The sequence below is a fragment of the Megascapheus bottae genome, chromosome 9 (genome assembly GCF_031878675.1).
Source record: "Megascapheus bottae isolate mThoBot1 chromosome 9, mThoBot2.hap1, whole genome shotgun sequence".
Lineage (NCBI taxonomy): Eukaryota > Metazoa > Chordata > Mammalia > Rodentia > Geomyidae > Megascapheus > Megascapheus bottae.
The window spans coordinates 38961291-38984087 of NC_143517.1; the positions used below are offsets into that span (position 1 = coordinate 38961291).

Consider the following 22797-nt stretch of genomic DNA (forward strand, 5'->3'; position numbering starts at 1 on the left):
TTAATTAGTTTTTTTTTTTTTTTTTGTCAAGTAAATCCTTCTGGTTAGATCTATATCTATATAATTTTTAAAATTTTGTTATGAAAGGTCTACTATAGCTTTGGCAATGGGTATACTTGATGTAAGGATGTGGTTTGAAGGCTGTTTCTTTTTCCTCTTAGATAATGAGAAGGTTAGACAGCTGCTTCTGGAGGGTGTGCCTGTGGAATGTGCACATAGCTTTATCTGGAACCAAGATATCTGTAAGAGTGCCACAGAGAATAAAATCTCAGATCAGGTAACTAGTAGTGTAAGGATTACTGCTAAAATCATGACTGCCTGGTGAAAGTCATCATTCTAGAGATGCTAAAAATGAGTTTATACTTTTCAAAATGCCATCGACTTTATTCACAAGCAGCTTATTGATTCTTTTTTTCTTTTTTTCCTGTGTATGTGGTACAGAGGAATTGAACCTGGGTCTTCGTACATGCTAGGCAAGCAAGCACTCTACCACTGGGCCAAGCTCCCGGCCTGGCTTATTGATTCTTTACCTATCTATACTGTGGTTTTGCTTTGTTTTTAGGGAGGAGATATTTCTAGAAAAAAATACAAAGTGATAAAGTGATAATCTCATGACTGAAATGTTTTTCTTTCTAATATTTCCCTTAAGTTTTCTTTCTTTCTTTCTTTTTCTTTCTTTCTTTCTTTCTTTCTTTCTTTCTTTCTTTCTTTCTTTCTTTCTTTCTTTCTTTCTTTCTTTTTTTTTGTGCTGGTTCTAAGACTTAAATTCAGAACCTGGGCACTGTCTCTGAGTCTTATTGCTCAAGATCAGTGCTCTACCACTTGAGCCACAGCTCCACTTTTATTGTTGTTTTTGTTTTTGTTTTGGTTGGGTCATGGGGCTTGAATTTGGACTGTCCCTGAGCTCTTCAGCTCTAGGCTACCGCCCTACCCTTGAGCCAAGCCCCACTTCTGTTTTCTACAGGTTATTTGGAGATAAGAGTCTCAGGTCCTTTTGTGCCTGGGCTGGCTTTGAACCTTGGTCCTCAGCCTCCTGAGTAGCTAGAATTGCAGGTGTGAGCCATCACCATGCCCGATTACTTCTGTTTTTTTTTTTTTTTTTTTTCTTTGTAATAGTAGTTAATTGGAGATTAAAGTCTCACAAACTTTCCTGTTGGGGCCAGTTTGAATTGTGATCATCTTGGCCTCCCGAGTACCTGGGATTATAGGAATGAGCCACCAGTGTGTGTCTATTCTGGATTTTTTGTTTTGTTTTGAATTTAAATTTCACAATGATTGAGCTTCCCTGATCCCAGCATTGTGGCACTGTCCTAGATCCTGGGACAGGCAAATAGGATATGGTTAAGTACAAGGTCCTGAGGAAGCCTAAGGAAGGAAGACTGCCCAGACTTAGGAGGCTGAGACTGACTTCCTAGCTGGAGGAGCTGGTATTTGAGCTTGCTCTCAGGTGAGAGTCAGGACTTTTAATTTAAAAAAAAAAAAAAAAAGAAAAGCAACTTTAGACTTCTTTGTTTTTGTTTTTTGTTTTTTTAATGTTAATGTTAATATAACCATGTGCCTGTCTTATAGCTGGGGCTGACAGATGCATGTCACATTGTGTATCACAATGTTGTTGAGATAAGAATCTTATTCAGTTGTTTTGTATAGGCTGGCCTTGAACAGATCCTTCTGTGTACCATGGATTACATGTTCAAACTACTATACCTAGTTCACAATAATAAATCTTTTTTTTTTTTGGTTGGTCCTGGGGCTTGAACTCTGGGCCTGGATGCTGTCCCCAAGCTCTTCACCTCAAGGCTAGAGCTCTATAAGTTGAGCCACAGCCCTACTTCTGGTTTTTTGGTGGGTAACTGGAGATAATGAGTCTCATGGACTTTCTTGCCTGGGCTGGCTTTGAACTGTGATCCTCAGATCTTAGCTTCCTGAGTAGCTAGGATTATAGACACGAGCTACCGTCATCCAGCTAAAAATAAATCTTAATTAAAAATAAAGTGACAGGAAAAGAGTAGAGTATCATTTTATAACTTTGAGTCTGTTATATGCTAGCCCAAATTTAGCAAACTGAAGAGAATTGGACATTTTTTTTTTACTAAAATTCTTATGCAGAGAATTTTTTTTCAATCTACAGAAGGAATACTCTACTTAAAAAGTCTTTTTTTTTTTTTTTTTTTTTTTTTTTTTTTTTTTTTTTGCAGTGCAGAGTTTGAATTCAGGGCCTTCTGCTTGCTTATTTGGCAGGTACTTTACTTCTTAGCTTATACTCACAGCCTAAGAATAGTTAGCTTTTTAAAGCTACCTATGAATAGACCCAATAGGATCTCCTAGAGTACTGGGATTATTTGTCTTGAATTATTTTCTTCCACTTTAGGATTTAAACCGGATGAGAAGTGAATTGCTGGTACCTGGGTCACAGCTCGTTTTAGGTCCCCAGGAATCCAAGATCCCTATACTTTTGATTCATCAGCCAGGAAAAGTGACTGGTGAAGACCGACTGGGCTGGGGAAGTGGCTGGGATATCCTGCTTCCGAAAGGCTGGGGCATGGCATTCTGGATCCCATTTGTAAGTTCCTTTTTTAATTTCAACTAAGAGTTGCAGTGTTAAAAGCACTTTGTGTGTGTGTGTGTGTGTGTGTGTGTGTGTGTGTGTGTGTGTGTGTGTGCACGTGCGTGCACTCGTGCACGCGTGTCAGTCCTGTGGTTTGAACTCAGGGCCTGGACACTGTACCTAAACACTTTTTGCTCTACCACTTGAGCCACAGCTCCACTTACGGCTTTTTCTCTGTGTAGGGTACTGAGGAATCCAACCCAGGCCTTCATGGTTTTTTTTTGTTTTTTGCCAGTCCTGGGCTTGAGTGCAGGGCCTGAGCACTGTCCTTGGACTTTCTCAAGGCTAGAGCTCTACCACTTGAGCCTCAGCACCACTTCCAGCTTTTTTCTATGTATGTGGTACCGAGGAATCAAACCCGGGTCTTCACGCATGCAAGGCAAGCACTCTACCACTAGGCCAAACTCCTGGCCCCAGAGGCCTTCATGTTTTGTAGGCAAGTGCTCTACCACTAAGCCAAGTTCTCAGCCTAAAAATACATTCTTATAGAAACAAATGCTAATAATGTTTCAGATGTTATGTATAATTTATACATGGAATGGTATATTCCTGCCCTTGAGAGTAGAATTCTGAGCTGGTTGCAGTGGCTCACACCTGTAATCCTAGTTACTCAGGAGGCTGAGATCTGAGGATCACAGTTCAAAGCTAGCCCAGGCACTACAAAGCCATAAAATTTTTATGTCCAATTAATCACTAGAAAACACGAAGTGGGGTTGTGACTCAAGGGTAGGACAATACAATAGCCTTGAGCTGGAGCACTCTGGGAGAACACCTAGGCCCTGGGGTAGGGCTGTAGCCTTGAGGTGAAGAGCCCAGGGACAGGGCCCAGGGCCAGAGTTCAAACACCCCCCACCAAAAAAAAAAAAAAAAAGAATCCTAAATACAGGATACTGCATATTTGTCTCTAGAGCCAGATTCTTAGTAATAAGCCTATACTAAGGTATTTTGAAAATTTGAGTTTTTCCCCCTGGGTATTTTATTTTAGTTTATTTTTTGGTGGGTTTTGGGGCTTGAACTCTGAGCCTGGGTACTGTCCCTGAGGTTTCGTACTGAAGGTTAGCACTCTACCACCTGAGCCATAGCTTTACTTCTGGCTTTTTGGTGGTTAATTAGAGGTAAGAGTCTCACAGACTTTTCCTGCCTGGGCTGGCTTCAAACTACAATCCTCAGATCTCAGTTTCCTAGCAAGAGTACAGGCATGATCTACTGGCATCCAGCAAGAAATTTGTTATACTTTTAAAGCAGCCTTTATATATGTATAGAATTTACTTCTTTGCCTTTCAAATGTTAGTGCTAACTATAACCATATGATATGTCTGTTTATTAATTGCACCTAAATTTTTTTTTTTTTTTTTGCCAGTCCTGGGCTTGAGCTCAGGGCCTGAGCACTGTCCTTGGACTTTCTCAAGGCTAGAGCTCTACCACTTGAGCCTCAGCACCACTTCCGGCTTTTTTCTATGTATGTGGTACCGAGGAATCGAACCCGGGTCTTCATGCATGCTAGGCAAGCACTTTAACCACTAGGCCAAACTCCTGGCCCCTGCACCTAAAATTTTTATTGAAACCTTACATATAGTTTTCTAGTTAGTTTAAATACTACTTTAATGCTAATATTGTAAAAGACATTTTAGGCTATTAGATTCATACAGGTGATAAATTTTTTAGCAGTTATGCTTAGTGTGAGGGACATTCAGTTAATCATGTAGTTAATTATGGTTTTGTTTTTTTTTTTTTTTTGCTAGTCTTGGGGTTTGAACTCAGGGCCTGGGCACTGTCCTTGGACAAATTTTGCTTAAGGCTAGTGCTCTGACACTTGAGCCACAGTGTCAATTCCAGCTTTTTCTGTGTATGTGGTACAGAGGAATTGAACTCAGGGGTTTGTGCATGCTAGGTGAGCACTCTATCACTAGGCTATGCTCCCAGCCTCCAAATTTTAATTTTTTTTTTTTTTGGCCAGTCCTGCCTTAAGCTCAGGGTCTGAGCACTGTCCTTGGACTTTCTCAAGGCTTGAGCTCTACCACTTGAGCCTCAGCACCACTTCCAGCTTTTTTTCTATGTATGTGGTACCGAGGAATCTAACCCGGGTCTTCATGAATGCTAGGCAAGCACTCTACCACTAGTCCAAACTCTAAGTCCCTCAAATTTTAATTTTTTTATGCAATGTTTCAAGCAGATGATATTGATATAATGAATGCCTCTGTGCCTTTCAGTATTCTGGTACCTCTTTCCAGTGTCATCTTCTGCCTCCATTCTAAACAATCACCAAAGTGCATATTTTTATAACTTTATTGAATGTTCATACCCCATAGTACATTGGGCTTGGGACATCTTTTTCTGTATTTTGGTTTTGTGTCAGTTCTTCAGTTTGAACTCAGGGCCTGGATTCTGTCCCTGGGCTGTTTTGCTCAAGTGTTCTCTACCACCTGAGCCACCACTCTACTTCTGACTTTTCGTTGGTTAATTGGAAATAAGAGTCTCATGGACTTTCTTGCCTGGACTGGTTTCAAACCATGATCCTCAGAACATGGCCTTCTGTGTAGCTAGGATTACAGGTAGGAGCCACTGGCACCCAGCTAGACATCTTCTTCAAACTATAGACTTCACTGTATGCAAGCAACTCATTTGGTAAACTCTTGATTGTTGTAGCTCTGTTTCATTCATTTTTACTACTGTATGATAATTATGTATATTCATATGCATATAATTATGTATATTCACATTCATACATGTATAACCATACATATTCATAATGTATATAACCATTCATATTTATATGTGTATAACCATATATACACACATAGATAGTATAGTGTATACAATAGTTCCAGTGTCCCTTTGTATTTATTCATTCTCTTTTGAGGAGCGTTTTGATTGGTTCCCATTTTTCCCATAGAAACAATTAAGCTGATACTTGTAAGCTGGTAAACTGACACTTAGGAACTTTGGACAATTCTTTCAGATCTCTGGAGGTGCCAGAGTTGGAGGGTTGAAAGAGGCGATGGTGCATTCACAGTACAAAAGGTTGCCTAGCATCCCTGGAGATTTTCCGGACTGCCCTGCTGGAGTTCTGTTTGCTGAAGAGCAAGCCAAGAATTTTCTTGAAAAGTATAAACGGTAAGGAATTGCTTTCTTTCCCTAGTGATGTCTTAGGGGGTGAGAAGAGGTGCCAGTTCACACAGACTGGCAGTGTGGGAGTGTCTGGGGGGCTCAGTGTAGAATGTGGCACTTTCATGGGCTTTTCCTTGAGTTCTCCATTACCAGGAAGTTCCTGAAAACATGTTACCCAGGCAAGAGATTATTTGATATTTGGCTTGTTTAGGCATGTCCAGGCTTTAGCAATTTCTCTTGTTTTTTTGCTGACTTTGTAGTGGGCTGAGTGCTTGAGCATCAGACATGCGTTCCAGAAACTTAGATATTCACTTCTGACCCTGCCCCCATCTCATGGAAACCCTGCTTTTTATAACTTATCTAAGTAGTGCATATTTATAAATGTAGGCTGGCCACTAGTAACTCATGCCTGTAATCCTAGCTACTCAGGAGGCTAAAATCTAAGGATTCTTGCCTCCAACTAACCACAAAAAGACACTAGTGGAGCTGTAGTTAAGTGCTAAAGCATTATTAGCCTTGAGCACAAAACCTCAGGGACAGCACCCAGACCTAGAGTTCAAGCCCCAGGAGTGGCCAAAAAAGTAGTGAAACTCTAGTAATAGGTAAAATGCTTTCTAAACTGGTATAATCCTGCCAGCAGCAAGATAAACACTCTATTTGTATTTTAGCTTCTATGCACCTGATAGTTTTCTTTTTGTCTTTCATTGGAGAGGGAAGAGTGAGGGCCCTGTCTCTTACTATGTGAATGTTAGGAACTTCTCCTACATGGAAGCAGAGATACTATTGTGGCATCTGCAGTGTCCAGCCAGTGCTGTGTGCGGTAGGCATTGTTGTCTGATGAACCAGTTATACCTTAACTGTGGGCTCCACAAAGGCTGAACTGTGTCTTTTCGTTGGCTACTGAAACCAGAGAGGCACAGTGTCTGTCTTCCCAACTGTTAGTCGATGATGCATTCCTGAGTTATGAATTTGCTACCTTTTTCTTTTGAAGCAGGGTTTGCTCTGTAGCCCAGGCTGGCCCCAGACTTTTCATGCTTTGCCTCAGCCACCTCAGTGCTGGGATTTCAGGTAGCAACTCAGGGCTTAGGTTCTGTTCTTGAGCTTTTTTTTTTTTGCTTAAGGCAAAAAAGATAGTGCTTTACCTCTTGAGCCATGGCTCAGCTTGAGGCTTTTTGGTGGTTAATTAGAGGTAAAGGGTCTCATGAACTTTCTACTGGGCTAGCTTCAAACCATGATTCTTAGATCTCAGCCTGCTGAGGAATGAGCCACTGCTGCCTAGCAGCATATATATAATGCATATATAGTTGCTATAGTTACAAGGTTTTTTTTTAATATAAGGATTGCACTACATGAATTAATTTGTAACCTGCCCTTTTCATTTAGCAATTTCATTGAAGCTAATTCCCCACATCAATAAATACAGAACTGCATGTTAGCAAATATTTTTGGTCCAGAGCCAGATGCTAAACAGTTTAGGTTTTGTGGACTGTTTGGTTTCTGTGACAACTCATCCCTCCATTCTGGCATGGAGGCAGCCACTGACGACATAAATAAATGAATATAGCTGTGTTCCAAACACTGTATTTATAGATACTCAGATTTGCGTTTCATAAAATTTTCATGTGTCACGAAGTATTATTCTTATGCCTTTTTTCAACCATTTAAAAGTATAGAAATCATTCTTAGCTTACAAGTTGTACTGAAATAGAACATGGGTCAGATTTGTCCTGTGAGTCATAGCTTGCAAGCTCCCAAATAGAACTTCAAGTGATTCCTTGGGATTTGCAGGGCAGAATTGTATCAGTGATTGTCTGGGTTATTTCTGATTTCTTGCTGTGTGACGCTCTGACCATCTCCTGTAAACATCTTTGAATGCTTGTCAGACTTACTCATCCCTTTATCATTATTTTATTTAGAAACTATTCTAGCCTCTGGGACTATAGCAGGGACAAGACCCACTGAGTCTGTATTCTTGATGGAGTCATGTTTGCAAGCTGGTATGGGGCTGTAGGATCAAGTAGGGAGGCTGAAGTTCAAGAGCAAAGGCCTTGAGCAGGGAAGAGGGAATGAGGTGCAGTGCCTAAGTGAAGGGGCGGTATCTGATAGATGTGGGGCCAATTCTTCTATTTTAATAAGGCTGGAAGAGGCCCCTGAAGTTTGATACAGATGGAGGCAGATGTGACTCGTGGGTAGATGGGAAGGCACTCTGATTTTATCTTCTCAATTAACAAAGTAGTGAGGTTACAAGCTATTTGCAAGAAGGGGAAAGGAGTTTTTTTTTTTTTTTTTTTTTTACTTTTTCCTTTTTGGTTATTGTTTTTTTTGTTGTTGTTGTAGTACTGGAGTTTGAACTCAGAGCTTTGTACTTGCTGTGCATGTGTTTTACACTTGAGTCACGTCTCAGTCTCCTGTGCTTATTTTGTTGTTATTTGAATAGGGACTCACTTTTTTGCCCAGGCCAGACTGGATTTCGATCCTCCCCCTTTTTATGCTTCCCACTTTGCTGGGATGACGTGTGCACCACTATGCCAAATTTTTTATTGTTTGAGATGAGGTCTTATGGACTTTTTGGCTAGTCTAACCTTGAACTCCAAGCCTCTCAAGTATCTGGTATTATAGGTGTCAGTCACTATATCTAGCTGGGCTGTCAGATTTGAGGAGAGACAAATGGTGAACTATTTTGAACTCCAGGTCTTGCTATGCAGAAGCTCTACCACTTGAGCCATGTCTGCAGTGTAAATGCTTTTCCTAGTTTTAAAGAGTCTTGCTGTTTGCCTAGGGCCAGCCTGGATTATGATCCAGATTCTCCCATTTACATTTTCTGAGTAGCTGGGATGACAAGTACATGCTACCTTGCACAGTTCTTGATGGGTGGGCGAGGTGGGGGGGGAGTACACTAACTTTTTATCCAAGCTAGCTTCAAACATGCTCTTCTTAATTTCTGCCTCCCAAGTAGCTGGGATTATAGGCATGAGTCACTGCACCCAGCTGAGGTATTTCTGGTTTTAAGAAAGGGTTATGTACTTGAAGGCTCTTTCTGTACAGTTGCTGTGCACTGCATTTAGGATTCAGTTCTTAGGACACCATGTCTCCCTTGCTCTCACCACCCTGAGCCCTTATCAGTCTTTCAACATAAATCAGGTGATAGGTGAAAAAAATCATCTTATTGGATTAAATATATCCTGTTAGCTAGTAGCTTTTATTTGTTTTTATTTGTGCTTCTCTGTTGCTTTTTCATTGGGCATGTATCTGCGTGTGTATTGGGGCTGGGGTTGGAAATAGGGCTTTCTATATGCTAGACAGTGTTCTACCACTGAGCTATATTCATAGTACTGCTTTTTTGATTTTTTTTTTTTTTTTACCAGAACTTAAACTTAGGGCCTCATGCTTTTTCTTGGCTCTTTCTCTCAAAACTGGTCCTCCTTCACTTCAGCCACAATTCCATTTCCAGTTTTTTGCTTGTTAATTGGAGACAAGAACTTTAAGGACTTTTCTACTGTAGATGTCTTTAAACCTTACTTCTCAGATTTCAGCTTGCTGAGTAGTTAGGATTATAGGTATGAGCCACTGGTGCCCATTCGCTTTATTTTTTGTATTTTTTTTTTTGTCAGTTATGGGGCTTGAACTTAGAGCCTGGATGTTATCCCTGAGCTTGCTAGTGTTCTACCACTTTGAGCCACAGCTCAGCTTCCAGTTTTCTGGTGATTAATTGGAGATAAGAGTTTCACAGATTTAGTCAACATGGTGGCTATTCAGGATGCGATATCTAGGTTCAAAGCCAGCCAGGGCACAAAAGGACCTGAGACTCTTATCTCCAATTAACCTCTAGAAAATGGGGAAGTGGGGCTTGGCTCAAGGGTAGGGCGGTAGCCTTAAGCTGAAGAGCTCAGGGACAATGCCCATGCCCAAGGGTAGGGTGGTAACCTTGGACTAAAGAGCTCCGTAGTTTCACAGATGTTCCTACCCAGAGTGGTTTTGAACCTCAATTTTCAGATCTCAGTCTCTTGAGTAGCTAGGATTATAGGTGTGAGCTACCAATGCCTGGATGCCTTATTGATTTTTTTTTTTTTAAAGACCAAAGGAAACACAACTTTGGATAGTGCAGGTACCTATTGTTCTTTATTTATGCATTTCTTGGAAAGCCTTTTTATGTGTTTATTGGTTAACTGTTTATTAGTGGCCATAATTATTTTAATTGCCCTTTCTTCTGTTTAAGATTGATTCTCTTCTTTGTTTTTCATTAGACGCCCTCCTGCCAAACGTGCCAATTATGTTAAGCTTGGCACACTGACACCTTTCCACTGTCCTTGGGAGCAGTTGACTCTGGATTGGGAGTCCAAAGTCCAGGCCCAAGACTCATCTACTGTAGCTCTCAGTGGTGAGGGGGGTGATGCAAGAATACACAGGGTGCCTCTTGCTGCTGTGGCTAAGAAAGCGACTGAGAAAGCTCTGCAGTTCTCTGAGGAAGCAGGCTCATCCACAAGTGACCCCAGGGAGCCAGAGGTCATGGAAACTGAGTGTCAGGACCAGGAAATTGGAATGAAGGTTACAGAGCAGAGTCCTGGTGAGAACCACACTGCTGCCACCAATAGTCAACTCTGTGTGCTCAGGTAAGTATAGGCAGCTTCTGGATATATTCTGCATTGTTTTTATTTTTATTTGTTTATTTTTTTTTTCCAGTGCTGGGGCTTGAACTCAGGGCCTGGGCACTGACCTTGGACACTTTTTGCTCAAGGCTAGCTAGCATTCTGCCACTTGAGCCACAGCACCACTTCTGGCTTTTTCTGTGTATGTGGTTCCGGGGAATTGAACCCAGGACTTTGTGCATGCTATGTCATGCTCCCAGTCCCTGCATTGCTTATTTTTACATTGACCAGCTCATAGGATATGAAAGTTTTATTTTATGATTATGGTTATGATTATTTTTGCAGTGCTATATTCTAACCAGTGCCGTATTCATGTTCTGCAAGCACTCTGTCACTGAATTACACTCCATATCCTGCCTTCGATTTTTTTTTTTTTTTTTTTCTGTTTTAGTCATGGGCCTTGAACTCAGGCCATGGGCACTGTACCTGACTGTTTTTTGCTCAACAATAATGCTCTCCCACATTAAACCATAGATCATGGACTTTCTTGCCTGGGCTGGCTTTGAACCTTGATTCTCAGATCTCAGCCTCCTGAGTAGCTAAGCTTACAGAGTGTGAACTACCAGTGCTTGGTTGTCTTCGACTTCTACTTCCCCTTTCTCCCTTTCCTCCCCTTCCTCCCCTTCCTCTCCTCTCCTTCCTCTCGTTCCTCCCTTTCCTCCTCCTCCTCCTCCTCCTCCTCCTCCTCCTCCTCCTCCTTTACCTCCTCCTCCTCGTTCTTCTGGAGGGCTTGACCTTTGGGCCTGGGCATTGTCGTTGAGTTCTTAAGCTCAAGGCTAGTACTCTACCACTTTGAGCCACACCAAGGTATCAAACCTAGGGCTTCATGCATGCTAGGCAAGCACTCTACTACTAGGCCAAATTTCCTGGCCCACCTTCAACTTCTTAAACCTTTAATCTTTTAGTTCTAATATGATAGGAAGATATCTAGTATGAGAAGGAAAATATTCTTAAGTTTTTTTTTTTTTGTTTGGTGGGTCATGGGGCTTGAACTCTGGGCCTAGGCACTCTCCCTGAGCTCTTCAGCTCAAGGCTACTGCCCTACCCCTGGAACCACACCACCACTTCCCCTTTTCTAGTGATTAATTGGAGATAAGTCTCATGGTTGTTAGTGCTTGGTCTGGCTTTGAACCACTTGTCAGCACCCTGAGTAGCTACAATTACACGTGTGAGACACTGCGCCCGGCTCTTTTTAGTTTAAAAAAATATATATATGTATGTTGTTTTGGTACTTGCCCACATGTAGTATGAAAAACAGTTAATTGTAGCATTGCTTCAAATTGTACATTTTTCTTCGAATAAACTATGCTAAAATGTGTCTCTGACTTTATATAGGAGTAGAAAATTACTGAAGCAGCTGTCAGCCTGGTGTGGGCCCAGCTCTGAGAGCAGTCGGGCAGCCCAGGGGGCGCCTGGCAGAGGCCAGCAAGAACTGACCAGAGAGGCCTGCCTGTCTATCTTGGACCACTTCCCCAGAGCCCTGGTGTGGGTCCGCCTGTCCCTGCTGCAGAAGGGCAGCCCGGAGCCGCATACTCTCATCTGTGTCCCGGCTGAGGAGGATATACTTCAGCTCGGGCAGGATCGCCGCTACTGTGGGCCGCAGGAGCCCAGACACAGCGACCCGTTCAAGAGCATGATCTCGAAACAGAAGGAAAAGAAGAAAATGGAGAAGAGGCAGGACCGAGGATGCGCTCCTTCTCCTTCCGAGGCCCTGGCCATAGGGGCGCCTGTGCAGGAGGCTGTGACCCTAGGCTTGTGGCCAGGACCCCTCCCAGCTGTGATCTCCCACTGCTCCAGAGCACTCCTCGGCTTTGTCACTCAGGGAGATTTTTCCTTGGCTGTCGGCCATGGAGAAGCCCTGGGCTTTGTGAGTGTGACAGGCTTACTGGATAGTCTGTGCAGCCGGCCGCCAGCCACAAGGGGCCTGGTGCTGCTCAGGTCGCCTGCTTCCCTGCAGTACCGATTTGCGAGAATTGCCATTGAGGTGTGATTGGCTCACTGCTTGTAGCACTGATCAATCCATCTGTGGACAGACAGTAGCCTGTTTGCCAAGTCATAGTGGGAGAGTCTGCCTTCCCTTCTTCTGTTTTAAACTATCATGTGACATTCCTTAGAAACAAGAGTTCAAAAGCATACCTTATGCAAATGATGAAATGTTAGTTCAGTCTGTCACCTCATTTGTTTCTATCTTTCCCTGTCCTTGCTGTGGTAAATTTGTTTGACAGGTGTAGCCAAATGCTTTTGTATTATGATCTCCTTGGTCTTGCTCAAAAGTATCAGAAACTCTGTCTTTTATTGTCCTCCTTTATCTCTTTTGGTTGGGAACAGAGTTGTGGGGTCTCTTTGATGAACCTTATACTTGTGATAAATCACAGTAGCTGTTTAATGACTTGATTGATACTGAAGAGGAAATGGAATTAGGTCCTTTATGGGCCCTGCTTAATTGTGTATGGAAAGCAGCATGTGAACATATTGCATCATAAGGAAAGAAGATGCTCCTTTTCAGGTAGCCCAGAGTGTCAGAATTAAAACAGGGTTTGTGATGTTAGGCACCCTTGACTTTTTTTTGTTGCCCGACGTGTAATCCTAATAATTACTTAAATTGTTTTCTATAAACACTTTCCGTTTTTGTTTCTGACGAGTAGCTCAAAGCCATAAAGGAGCATTTCTCCAGAGATGTTCTGTGAAATGTGTTGCCTAGGAAAAGATTTTCTAGGCCAGGTTGATTTGGATTAATAGGTAAAATTAAGCATTTCTCTATTAAAGGATTTCTGGAAGTTTTCATGTGACAATGTGCATAGTGTGTGTAGGAAGTAGGTCACGATGTGTAGTACTTTGGACATCTTTGTGCTTAATGAGGAGCCCTTTGTGGTTTCAGTATTGGGGATGCATTTGGCAAGGTGGCTCCCTCTGCAAGGTCGTGACTGACCTGACCCTCTCTCCAGCAGAGGCCTGGAGGAGTATGATGGCTGGCACTTCTCTTCAGCCTCTGAGCATCTGTGGCTAACCAAATCAGCTGAAAGAGTATAACCACATGGTGTCTGCAAACAGAATAAATGAAAATGTCACCTGATGTTCACTTGTAGATATTTATTGGACCATTTCTTATTTGTTTTCTAGGCTCTAAGCTACTTCATCTGTGCCTTAGCTGTCTCAATGACAAGTCTGAGCACCTTCTCTCCCTCCAGGGGACAGGGCACATTTGCAGCCCCTCTGCTTGGTGGGGCCCATCAAACAGCATGCAGTGAAAGGATAGACTAGCATCTCCCACAGTGTGTGTCTAGGAGCTCTGGTCCTGAAGGATTGAGGAAGAGCTCTTCTCCACAGTTTCCTGTTGCAGTTTCACACTGAGCATTTACAGCCAAGGCTCAGCATGTCTGCAGGAAACAAGTCTGGTTTTCAGACTCACACTTTTTTTTTTTTTCATAGTTGTCCAGAGAAAACTAGCTTTGTAGAATATACTTGGGGAAACACAGTCTGCTTATGTGCAGTAAAGAATGCATGTCTCTCCTGAGAAAGACTCAGGAGGGCTTTACCTTCATAGTGACTGAATTGCTTAATGTGCTTGTATTGACTGTCAGGTGCTTTTAGGGCGTATGAGGGCCATGTAGCTACTAAGCAAGCAAGCCATGGTCTACTCTTGTTCGGGGCACTTACAGCTACCAAATCAGGAAGTGTAAAAGGCAGTTGTACTTGGACACTGGTGGCTTATGCTTATAATCCTAGGTTCAGATCTGAGGTTTGCAGTTAGAAGTGTACATACGTGTGCATGTGTGTATACACACACACACACACACACACACACACACACACACACACACACCCCTTTTCCCCAAAAGAAAGTCATTGTGAAATAAGCATTCTGACCAATTACCCACTGGAGTTTTTTGTTTTTTTTCTTTGCAAGTTGTGGGGCTTGAACTCAGGGCCTGAACACTGTCGTTGGGCTTTTCTCAAGGCTAGAGCTCTACCACTTGAGCCAGAGCACCATTTCCAGCGTTTTTATGTATGTGATACTGAGGAATCAAACCTGGGTCTTCATGCATGCTAGGCAAGCACTCTACGACGAGGCCCAACTCCCAGCCCCTGACTGGAGTTTTATAAGACACAGGATCAATTGTTACAGGGTGATTATGCTTCGCATTCCTTTTCATTGTTTTGGTGCCAGTCCTGGCTTGAACTCAGGGCCTGGGCACTGTCCTAGAGCCACACCTTCACTTCTAACCTTTTGAAATTGTTTTTCAATGTTATATAATCAGAGGTACATTAACATCGCACTTTGTGTTCTTCCCCTAAGAATATCCTTTGGTCTCCCTGTGAGAATGCATAGAGCCTATCTAATTTATCATGTGCACTTCTCACTTTTTGTTAGTTGAAGATTATGAGTATCTCAGATTTGTCTGCCTGGGCTGGCTTTGAACTGTGATATTCTGGTCTCAGCCTCCTGAGTAGCTAGGATTACAGGCATGAGCCACCATGCCCGACTCCTCTCAATTTTGAAAATACTTAGATTTAGCCGGGTGCTGTTCTAGACAGCCCCCTGCCACCTGTGTGTGCCAATTGAAGGTTGTTTATATATGTACTCCTGCTTCATCTCCACTGTGCTAAGAACAAGCCCTTGACCGCTCCAGGATTTGGTTTGTGCTATCTTCTGCTGTCATGGAATATGCTCACCCTGACATACCATCCTTGGAGCTTAATTTTTACATTTCTTAGGAGGCTTTCTCTGCCACCCTGTTTAAAGTAGCATGCTAGTGTAGCAGTGCACGCCTGGTATCCCTGCTCCTCTGACAGTGAAAATAGGAGGATCATGGTTTGAGTCCAACCTGGGTAATGTTAGTGTGAGATCCTCTCTGAAAAACTAAAAGCAAAAGGACAGAGGATGTAGATAAGTGTGAAGCTGAGTTCAGTCCACAGTACTGCATTGTCCTCTGTCTCATAAGGGACATTATTCTACATCATAATTATACAATGATAAGAATTACATACAACATGGAATTCTTGTGTGTTGACTTGTCTACCCCATTATTAGTCTGTAAACTTCAGGAATGTCAGACTATATCTTCTTTGATGTTTCTTTTACCCCAGGTTCTGACACGGTGTGTAGCCCTAACAGATTTTTGTTTGATTGGTACATTAGCAATAGGGGTTTGTATTAAAATAGGTTTACTGAAGGTTCGTCATATGTTGCAATGAACAAATCTACCACTAGATGGTGCCAAGACATAAGTAAATAGCATTCATGTGGCAGGGGACATCAGAATCAAAACGCAATTGAATATGTCCTTGCTGAGGGCCCATGGATGAGATCACAGAGCAAGCAGTGATCTGTTTGGGGTGCAGATCCTTGTTAGCACAGTCCTACATTGAAGTGCTCCTTGACTTTTTAAGAAGCATCTGGAGAAGAAGCCACTTTGAAAGCTTTTCATGAGTGAATTCCATCCACCCCATCCCCATGGAATCTGTCCCACTATGGCGAGCTGAGTACTCCACGATGGAACTGGTGATTTCAACTCTACCTTGACCTTGACAGATCAGAATACCTCCAAGTTAGCTAGTTAGCTCCAGTGTCAGCCTATGTCCTGGCATTCTTTTTTTTTTTTTTTTTTTTTCTTCCAGCTAAAACTGAGAGCTGCCCTTTGTGTCTAGGAAGTTAGTTATGAACCTTCATTGCCTCCCCCACCTCCAAAGAAGCTTTGTTTCTTTAGCTTTTCCTCCAGTGTCTCAGAGGACTTACAATTATTTTCTGCACAAACATGATTTGCCTAGCCTGGGGGGAGGGGTGGAGATGGGTCCCAGAGGACACCTCCAGCCTCCTTTTTTCTTGCTGTGCAAGATCCAGTCACTAAAGCTTGGGGAGGCACGTTTGTTTGGTTTCTCTTAAGAGCATAGGTATTTATTTCAGGACGTGACTTCAGGGGATGGAGTGCGGTGTCTGGGGAAAGTGGGGGATGGAAAGCCAATTTATACACTATGAGCTGCCAGTTCCAGTCTCCAGGGTGATGGGCTTCCCCTCATCAGAACCCTCCGAGGAATGGGGTGTACCTCCACTTGGCTTTTGGGGGGCTTGGAGGAGCGAAATTGCTACTTCCTCTCTCGCATGCCAGCAGGCCTGACGTGCTCCAGGAGGGTTCTGGCATCTTCGGGTTTGCCCAGATGTGGGCACATCTGAGCCTGTTTCCTGAAGGCCAGTGAGAAGCCCCAAATGTGGAGGGGCTTCCTCTGTTCCGGGCAGCTTGTGCACAAAGCTTGAGAAAGAGTGGGACAGGGCAGTAGTGACCTGGGAAGAGCTGCTCAGCGCAGGCGCCTGTCACTGTACAGTCACCAGGGAACCACAGCCTCCCTCTGCTTCTCTCCCACTGGCCCTGATGTTTCCTCTTGCAATGCCATCACTCTCTTCTGGATCTCCCACCCCCACCCCCACCCCCATCTTTGGCAGGTTCTCACTAAGATGGGGGAGATTAGAGAGCATCCTGGGACCAGCAACCTCAGCAACAGGAATGCAGAATCTCGGGTACCCCTGCCCCCCAGGCCTGGAGGAGACCCCACAGGAACAAGATCACCAGGTGATTTCCGTACACTGGAGCCAGGGGTAGTGGAGCCAGAGGTGTCCCCACCTGGCTCTTAGCAGACCGCCCCTGGCGCTTGCTCAACACACAGGCTCTGGAGCAGCAGGAGAGTCCGGCTCAACAGGGCAGCTGCTGGTGGCCTATGGCTGTGGCGTGACCGAGTCCCGAGTGATTCACTGGGGTTATGTCTGAAGGCCACATGGGACCAGGAGAGGCCATCTAAGGTTTTGGTTTTCTGTTTGGCTTTTCACAAAATTAAATGTCACTGATTTTGGGGTGGTATGACAGGGCCTAACTGTTCTTCTGTTTTTAAAATAGAGCTAGGTTCTAGGGCTATTGACTACTGAATATTCTGGTCAGGGCCTTGTCTTCTAACACGTGCAGACATCACTTGAGGTAACTATTGCCTATCTACCATGCCCTAGAGCACTCTCTCCCCAAGAAAGGCAAAAACAAGACCAGACAAATGAAACAGTTCTACCAGCTTGACACGTGGGATGGGTCTGTGCAGTTCCCAGCTACATCATTCAGTCACCAGTAGTGGGAAATAGGGGCACTGAGCACTTGCCACACAGGGCATTGCATGCAATATTCCATTTGATGTAATTATAATCACATGGTCAGTAAATCTTACTACCTTCAGATTGGCTGGTAAGACAAAGACCCTGGGGGTGTGTGGGGGGGGGAGGGAAATGGGTACCAAGACATGTGAAAGGGTATCAATGTATGTGAATTAATGCACCTTCTATCTGGCAAATATCATGTAACCCTTTTACTAATTACAATTAAAAAAAATAAAATATGAGGAAAAAAAAAAAAGACAAAGACCCTGGTTTGAGCCTAAGTCAGCTCCCTTCAGCGTCTGAGCTCATCTCATAACCCCACTGGCATAGTCTGTCACTTATTCAACATCACAACTGTGTTGGGAACCCAGGGGGTCTGATGCACACACATGAGTCAGCCCTGGATGTGTCCTTAGGCAGTTCAAGGTCAACAACTCTGTGTTTTGGTGCCATGTAAAGAACGTCAAGGATTTTGGCTCTAGGTCTGTCACAACAATCTGGTCTTTCTCATCCTGTTTTCTCTGAAAGATGGCCTGGGAGTCCTGATAGATTGATGTTGTCTGCTTTTCTCTCTCTCATTTTGCCCTGATATGCTGCTGATATTTATGACTTGAACTCCACCCACCCCATTCATCTTGGCCTCGTTAGGCGTGTATGAAAGGCCATGGTTACGTCTCTCAGTTGGCGGCTCATGTTGAAAGCAGCAGCCAAAGGCAAGACAATAACACACACACACACACACACACACACACACACACACACACTCACACACACTGTTCTCCCACTGGGAGAGGAGCGGGTATACTGCCTGGCAGTCCCTTTCTGAACAGAGGGTGCCCTGGAGACATGGCTTTCCCTCCTGTCCTGCAGGGTGGGTCTTCAAGGCCAGTACTCTTTGGGTTCTCCTTGCTTGGTCCATAAATCTCCGGCCTGGCTCTTGGGCCTGCTAGTCCCTGCCACACTTGGCCTCCTCCCCCATGTGGGAATTTGTGGGCACATGGAATCCCAACTGGCGATTATTGGTAATCTCCTATTCACGTGATCTCACACAGGGTTATTCATTCCATCTGTCATCCCCTCCTCCCCAGGGCAGGGTTCTGGGTTGTTTTTTTTTTTAAACTTCCTACAAGAGCTCTCTGTGCACGAGTAGTCTCATCCACGGGCATCTGCCAGGCACAGGCTGTGGAATGGCAGAGGCCCTGAGCAGGTGTCTACCCTGCCCTCCAGCTTCATTTGGCCATGGAGGGAGCCGAGCACTGAAGACGGGATGTTGTGTAAAGTTTGGCAATTGTGGCTTCATTCCATGTCCTGGGTTATGTGTTGCCTCTCCTTTCCTCTCAAACTCCCCAATTTGCCTCCGTAGTTCTTCCCTGGGCCTTTCTTCTTCCACTGGGCTCGGTTTCAGGTTCTGTCAAGAGATGTGGGGCAAGTACTTAAGTTTTCTGACACTCAGTGTTCTCATCAATATAATGGAAGTGATTTTTAAATTTTTTTTTTGTGCCAGTTCTGGGGCTTGACCTCAGGGCCTGGGTGTTGTCGTTGAGCCTCTTTGTACTCAAGGCTAGCACTCTACCATTTTAGTCACTGTGCCATGTTCAGCTCTTTTTGAGTAGTTTATTTAGATAAGTCACATGGACTTTTTTGCCTGAGCTGGCTTTGAACCACGACCCTCAGATCTCAGCCTCCTGAGTAGATAGGATTACAGGTGTGAGCCCCTGGAGCCTGTCTATGGAATGACAAAAATGATATTAAGGTCCACCTCACCATCTTGAAGTGAGACTCAAATGGAGTAATGTCAATCCAAAAGCTTTGTGTTTGTTTGTTGTAAATTTGCTGTGTGCTAGCCCTGGAACTTTAGCTTATTTTTGTAAGGTTTGTTTTTAATCCTCATTGGAATTCTCTGTCACCCTCATTTTATGGAAAGGGAAACTGAGACTCAGTGACAAGAGGTAACTGCCCAAGGCCACACAGCTGGGAGCGGTAGAGGGACATCCAACATCTGTCAGCATCTTAAGCCACATGCTGTTGATGAGAGTTACCACATCCTATCTTGCTCCCCTTATCTCTCGCATGTGACCTGCCATTAATAATCCCTTGGAAAGGAGGGATTTAAAGAATCAGGGCCAAAATAGCTGTGGTTATTCTTGGGGACTTTGTAGAAGGAAGGAGAGGGATGAGGGGGCTGAGCTTGACCTTCCTGGGATCAGGGTTTTTCCTCAAACATCAGGGATGAAGGCACGCAGAGAAAACGCAGTTTCCAGCTATGACCTCAGGGTGGTGCTGTGCACCGCATCTCCCAGAGATGTCTCTCAGGAGACAGATTCAGCCCAGAGATTGATGAGTATGCTCCCCATGAAGGCACATCCAGGAGAGGACCAGGCTCCAGACAGGGGAAAGGAGTCGGCGATGTCTCTTGATTCAAGAGGCATTTGTGGGGCTCAGCTGTGTACCAAGGCCTATGGTCAGAAAGCCAAGGAGGTATGTCCCTCTCCCTAGGAGCTCATAGTACCTGCACTGGCACAAATGATTACAAAGAGAAGGTGATTTCCTTTCCTTTCTTTTCCTTTCCTTTCCTTTCCTTTCCTTTCCTTTCCTTTCCTTCCTTCTCTCTCTCTCTCTCTCTCTCTCTCTCTCTCTCTCTCTCTCTCTCTCTCTCTCTCTCTCTCTCTCTCTTTTTCTTTTTTTGTGGGTCATGGGGATTGATCTCTGGCTTGGGTGCTGTCCCTGAGCTCTTCAGGGTAGCTCTAAGGCTACCACCCTACCCCTTGAGCCACAACACTGCCACTTCTGGTTTTCTGGCAGAATCTCATGGACTTTAGTGCCTAAGCTGGCTTTGAACTACAATCCTTGGATATCAGTCTCCTGAGTAGCTAGGATTATAGGCATGAGCCATTGCTCCTGGCTATTTTCTGTCTTTGAATGCTAGTACTGGGGTTTGAATTCAGGGTACTACACTCTTGCTTAGTTTTTTTTCCCCCCCCTTACAATTTGAGCCACAGCTTAGTTCCAAGAGAACATGACATTCCTTCATAGCTTTAAATAGAATCAAAACCAGACTTTGCTTTACCAAGAGCAAATGAGACCCTCATGCTTTCCTAGACCCTCACTCCACCCCTGGCTGCTTACTCAGACTGACCTATCCCCTAAACAAAGTAGAATCCAGTTCTTCATGAATGTTCTAACAGCCTGTAAAGGACCCTGTAAAGGGTTCAATTCCTCCGTACCATATACATAGAAAAATCCAGAAGCCAGGTATGGTGGCTCACACCTGTAATCCTAGCTACTCAGGAGGCTGAGATCTGAGGATCAAGGTTCAAAGCCAGCCAGGACACAAAGGACCTGAAACTCTTATCTCTAATTAAACCTCTAGGAAACTGGAAGCAGAGCTTGGCTCAAGGGTAGGGAGGTGGCCTTGAGCTGAAGAACTCAGGTTCAGTACCCAGGCCCAAGGGTAGGGCGGTAGCCTTGAGCTCAAGGACTGTGCCCAGGTTGAGTTTAAGCCCCATGACCCATGGATGTGGGGGGAGAAAAAGCTGGAAGTGGCATTGTGGCACAAGTGGTAGAATTCTAGCCCTCAGAAATTCTAAGGATAGTGTTCAGGCCCTGAGTTCAAGCCCCAGGACTGAAAAAAAAAAAAAAAACCCCACAGGCTGTGTCTCATCACATTTGGATAGCCTTCTTTCATCTGGCTGCTACTTTATCTGGAATAAACCATCTCTGTGAAGGGCATGTGCAAAAAATGCTCCCAGAACAAAACTACACACACTGCACGTGTTGATTGCTCACAATTCAGGGGTGGGGGCGGGGCTGGAAAGTAGAGGATGTGGAAGTTGAAAATGCCCTCACATTTGGTTCCCGATGAAGGTGTTTTCTTAGCTTTCATGTATCAGAAGTGAGAGAGAGAGAGAGAGAGAGAGAGAGAGAGAGAGAGAGAGAGAGAGAGAGAGAGAGAGAGAGAGAGAGAGAGAGAGAGAGAGGAGAGAGATCCTGACTCAGAGGTCATGTCTGTTTATAACTCAGTGTCCCTAACTTGCTGTGTTCTCCAACATAAAAGCTAACTGAGCTATGTTATGAGTACATGCACATTGGACAAGCTCAGTCACACACTTCCCACAAAACCCTCTAACTCACATGTCCCTGTGCATAGCCACATGCCTCGCCAGGGTGACAAGGAGGAGATGGTGGTGTTCTTCTCTTTCTGAGGCAGAGCCAGGCAGTTCTTGGGTGGTTTGCAGAGGGAGCAGCCAGCAAGTCTAATCTTTGCAAGACTGAGCTGGAGGCAGAGCCCACGGTCATGCTTCTCCTCTGAAGTTGGGTATTTATAGCAGCAGAGGAGCTGTGGAGGCCTTGGCTGTACCTACAGCTGCACCGCACCTTTACAGCACGTCCTCCCCTGCCAGCGAGGTTAATCCGGGCTTCAGGGAACTTAGCTGGTGACATTTTGACATTCCAGAGACAGGAGGTGACATGTTGGAATTGAAATATTTGAAGCAGTTGTAAATAAGCCCACCTTAAAGCACAGAAGACAAAAGGCCCGCTCTGAAGCTGTCAGTTGATGGGTGTCATAGCCAGTGTGTCCCCCTTCTCAGGGCCTGCTCAGGTGATCACATTTCCTGGGAGCTTGAGATTTTTCTCTGGGAGTTCAACCCACTTGGATGAACATCCAGGGACCACTGGGTGAGGGGAGGTGGTGCTTGGCCTCTGGGTTTCTAGCTACGCGATGAATGGGAAGACATTGCTTCACTGGTGAGCAGGCTAACACTGCCTCCGTGAAGGCTTCTTCCTCTCTTGCAGAGCACTGGAGCTTCTGCCTTGACCTGTGGCACCATCTCCAGGGAAAACCAGCTGTCACTTAAGTAGCTCTATGATGGCGACTCCAGCCATCTCAGCTGACTCAGGAGAGGTGAGAGATTGAGGTCAAAGACTGACTCAGACAAAAGCACAAGACTCTATCTGAAAAATTAAAGGAATTAAAGACATGGCTCAACTAGTAGAATGCCTGACTCTCCCAGTGTGAGTTCAATCCTCAGTACCATATCTCAGGGGAGAGAGGCCCAGATGGACACAACAGAAGTCCCTGGCCAACAGCCAGTACCACTTTGGCAACTAGGCAAGTGGGCTGCCTTGTTCAGGACTCTTCCAGCCCCAGTGCAGCCCTAGACAGCCACCATCTTCATTGATTTACACTTACAACCCCCTGAGGGAATGTAAAGCAGAAAGGCCCAGCCAGTCTGTCCCTCAATTCTGAGGCACAGAAACAATTACTATGTAAGTCTCTGTGGTGTGGAGTGACTTGTTACACAGCT

General features: G+C 44.4%; 1 protein-coding gene across 1 annotated transcript in view; it reads left to right on the plus strand.

The window, feature by feature from the left end:
• The window catches only part of Pop1 (POP1 ribonuclease P/MRP subunit), a 40557-nt gene extending 27048 nt beyond the window's left edge, over positions 1 to 13509 (plus strand). Inside the window, exons 12-16 of the mRNA XM_090339124.1 lie at positions 162 to 277; positions 2369 to 2560; positions 5565 to 5719; positions 9958 to 10323; positions 11695 to 13509. Of these exons, the coding sequence (XP_090195250.1) occupies positions 162 to 277; positions 2369 to 2560; positions 5565 to 5719; positions 9958 to 10323; positions 11695 to 12349 (1484 nt within the window). The 3' untranslated portion in view covers positions 12350 to 13509. The remainder of the gene's footprint in view (positions 1 to 161; positions 278 to 2368; positions 2561 to 5564; positions 5720 to 9957; positions 10324 to 11694) is intronic.
• Positions 13510 to 22797: the final 9288 nt, after the last annotated feature.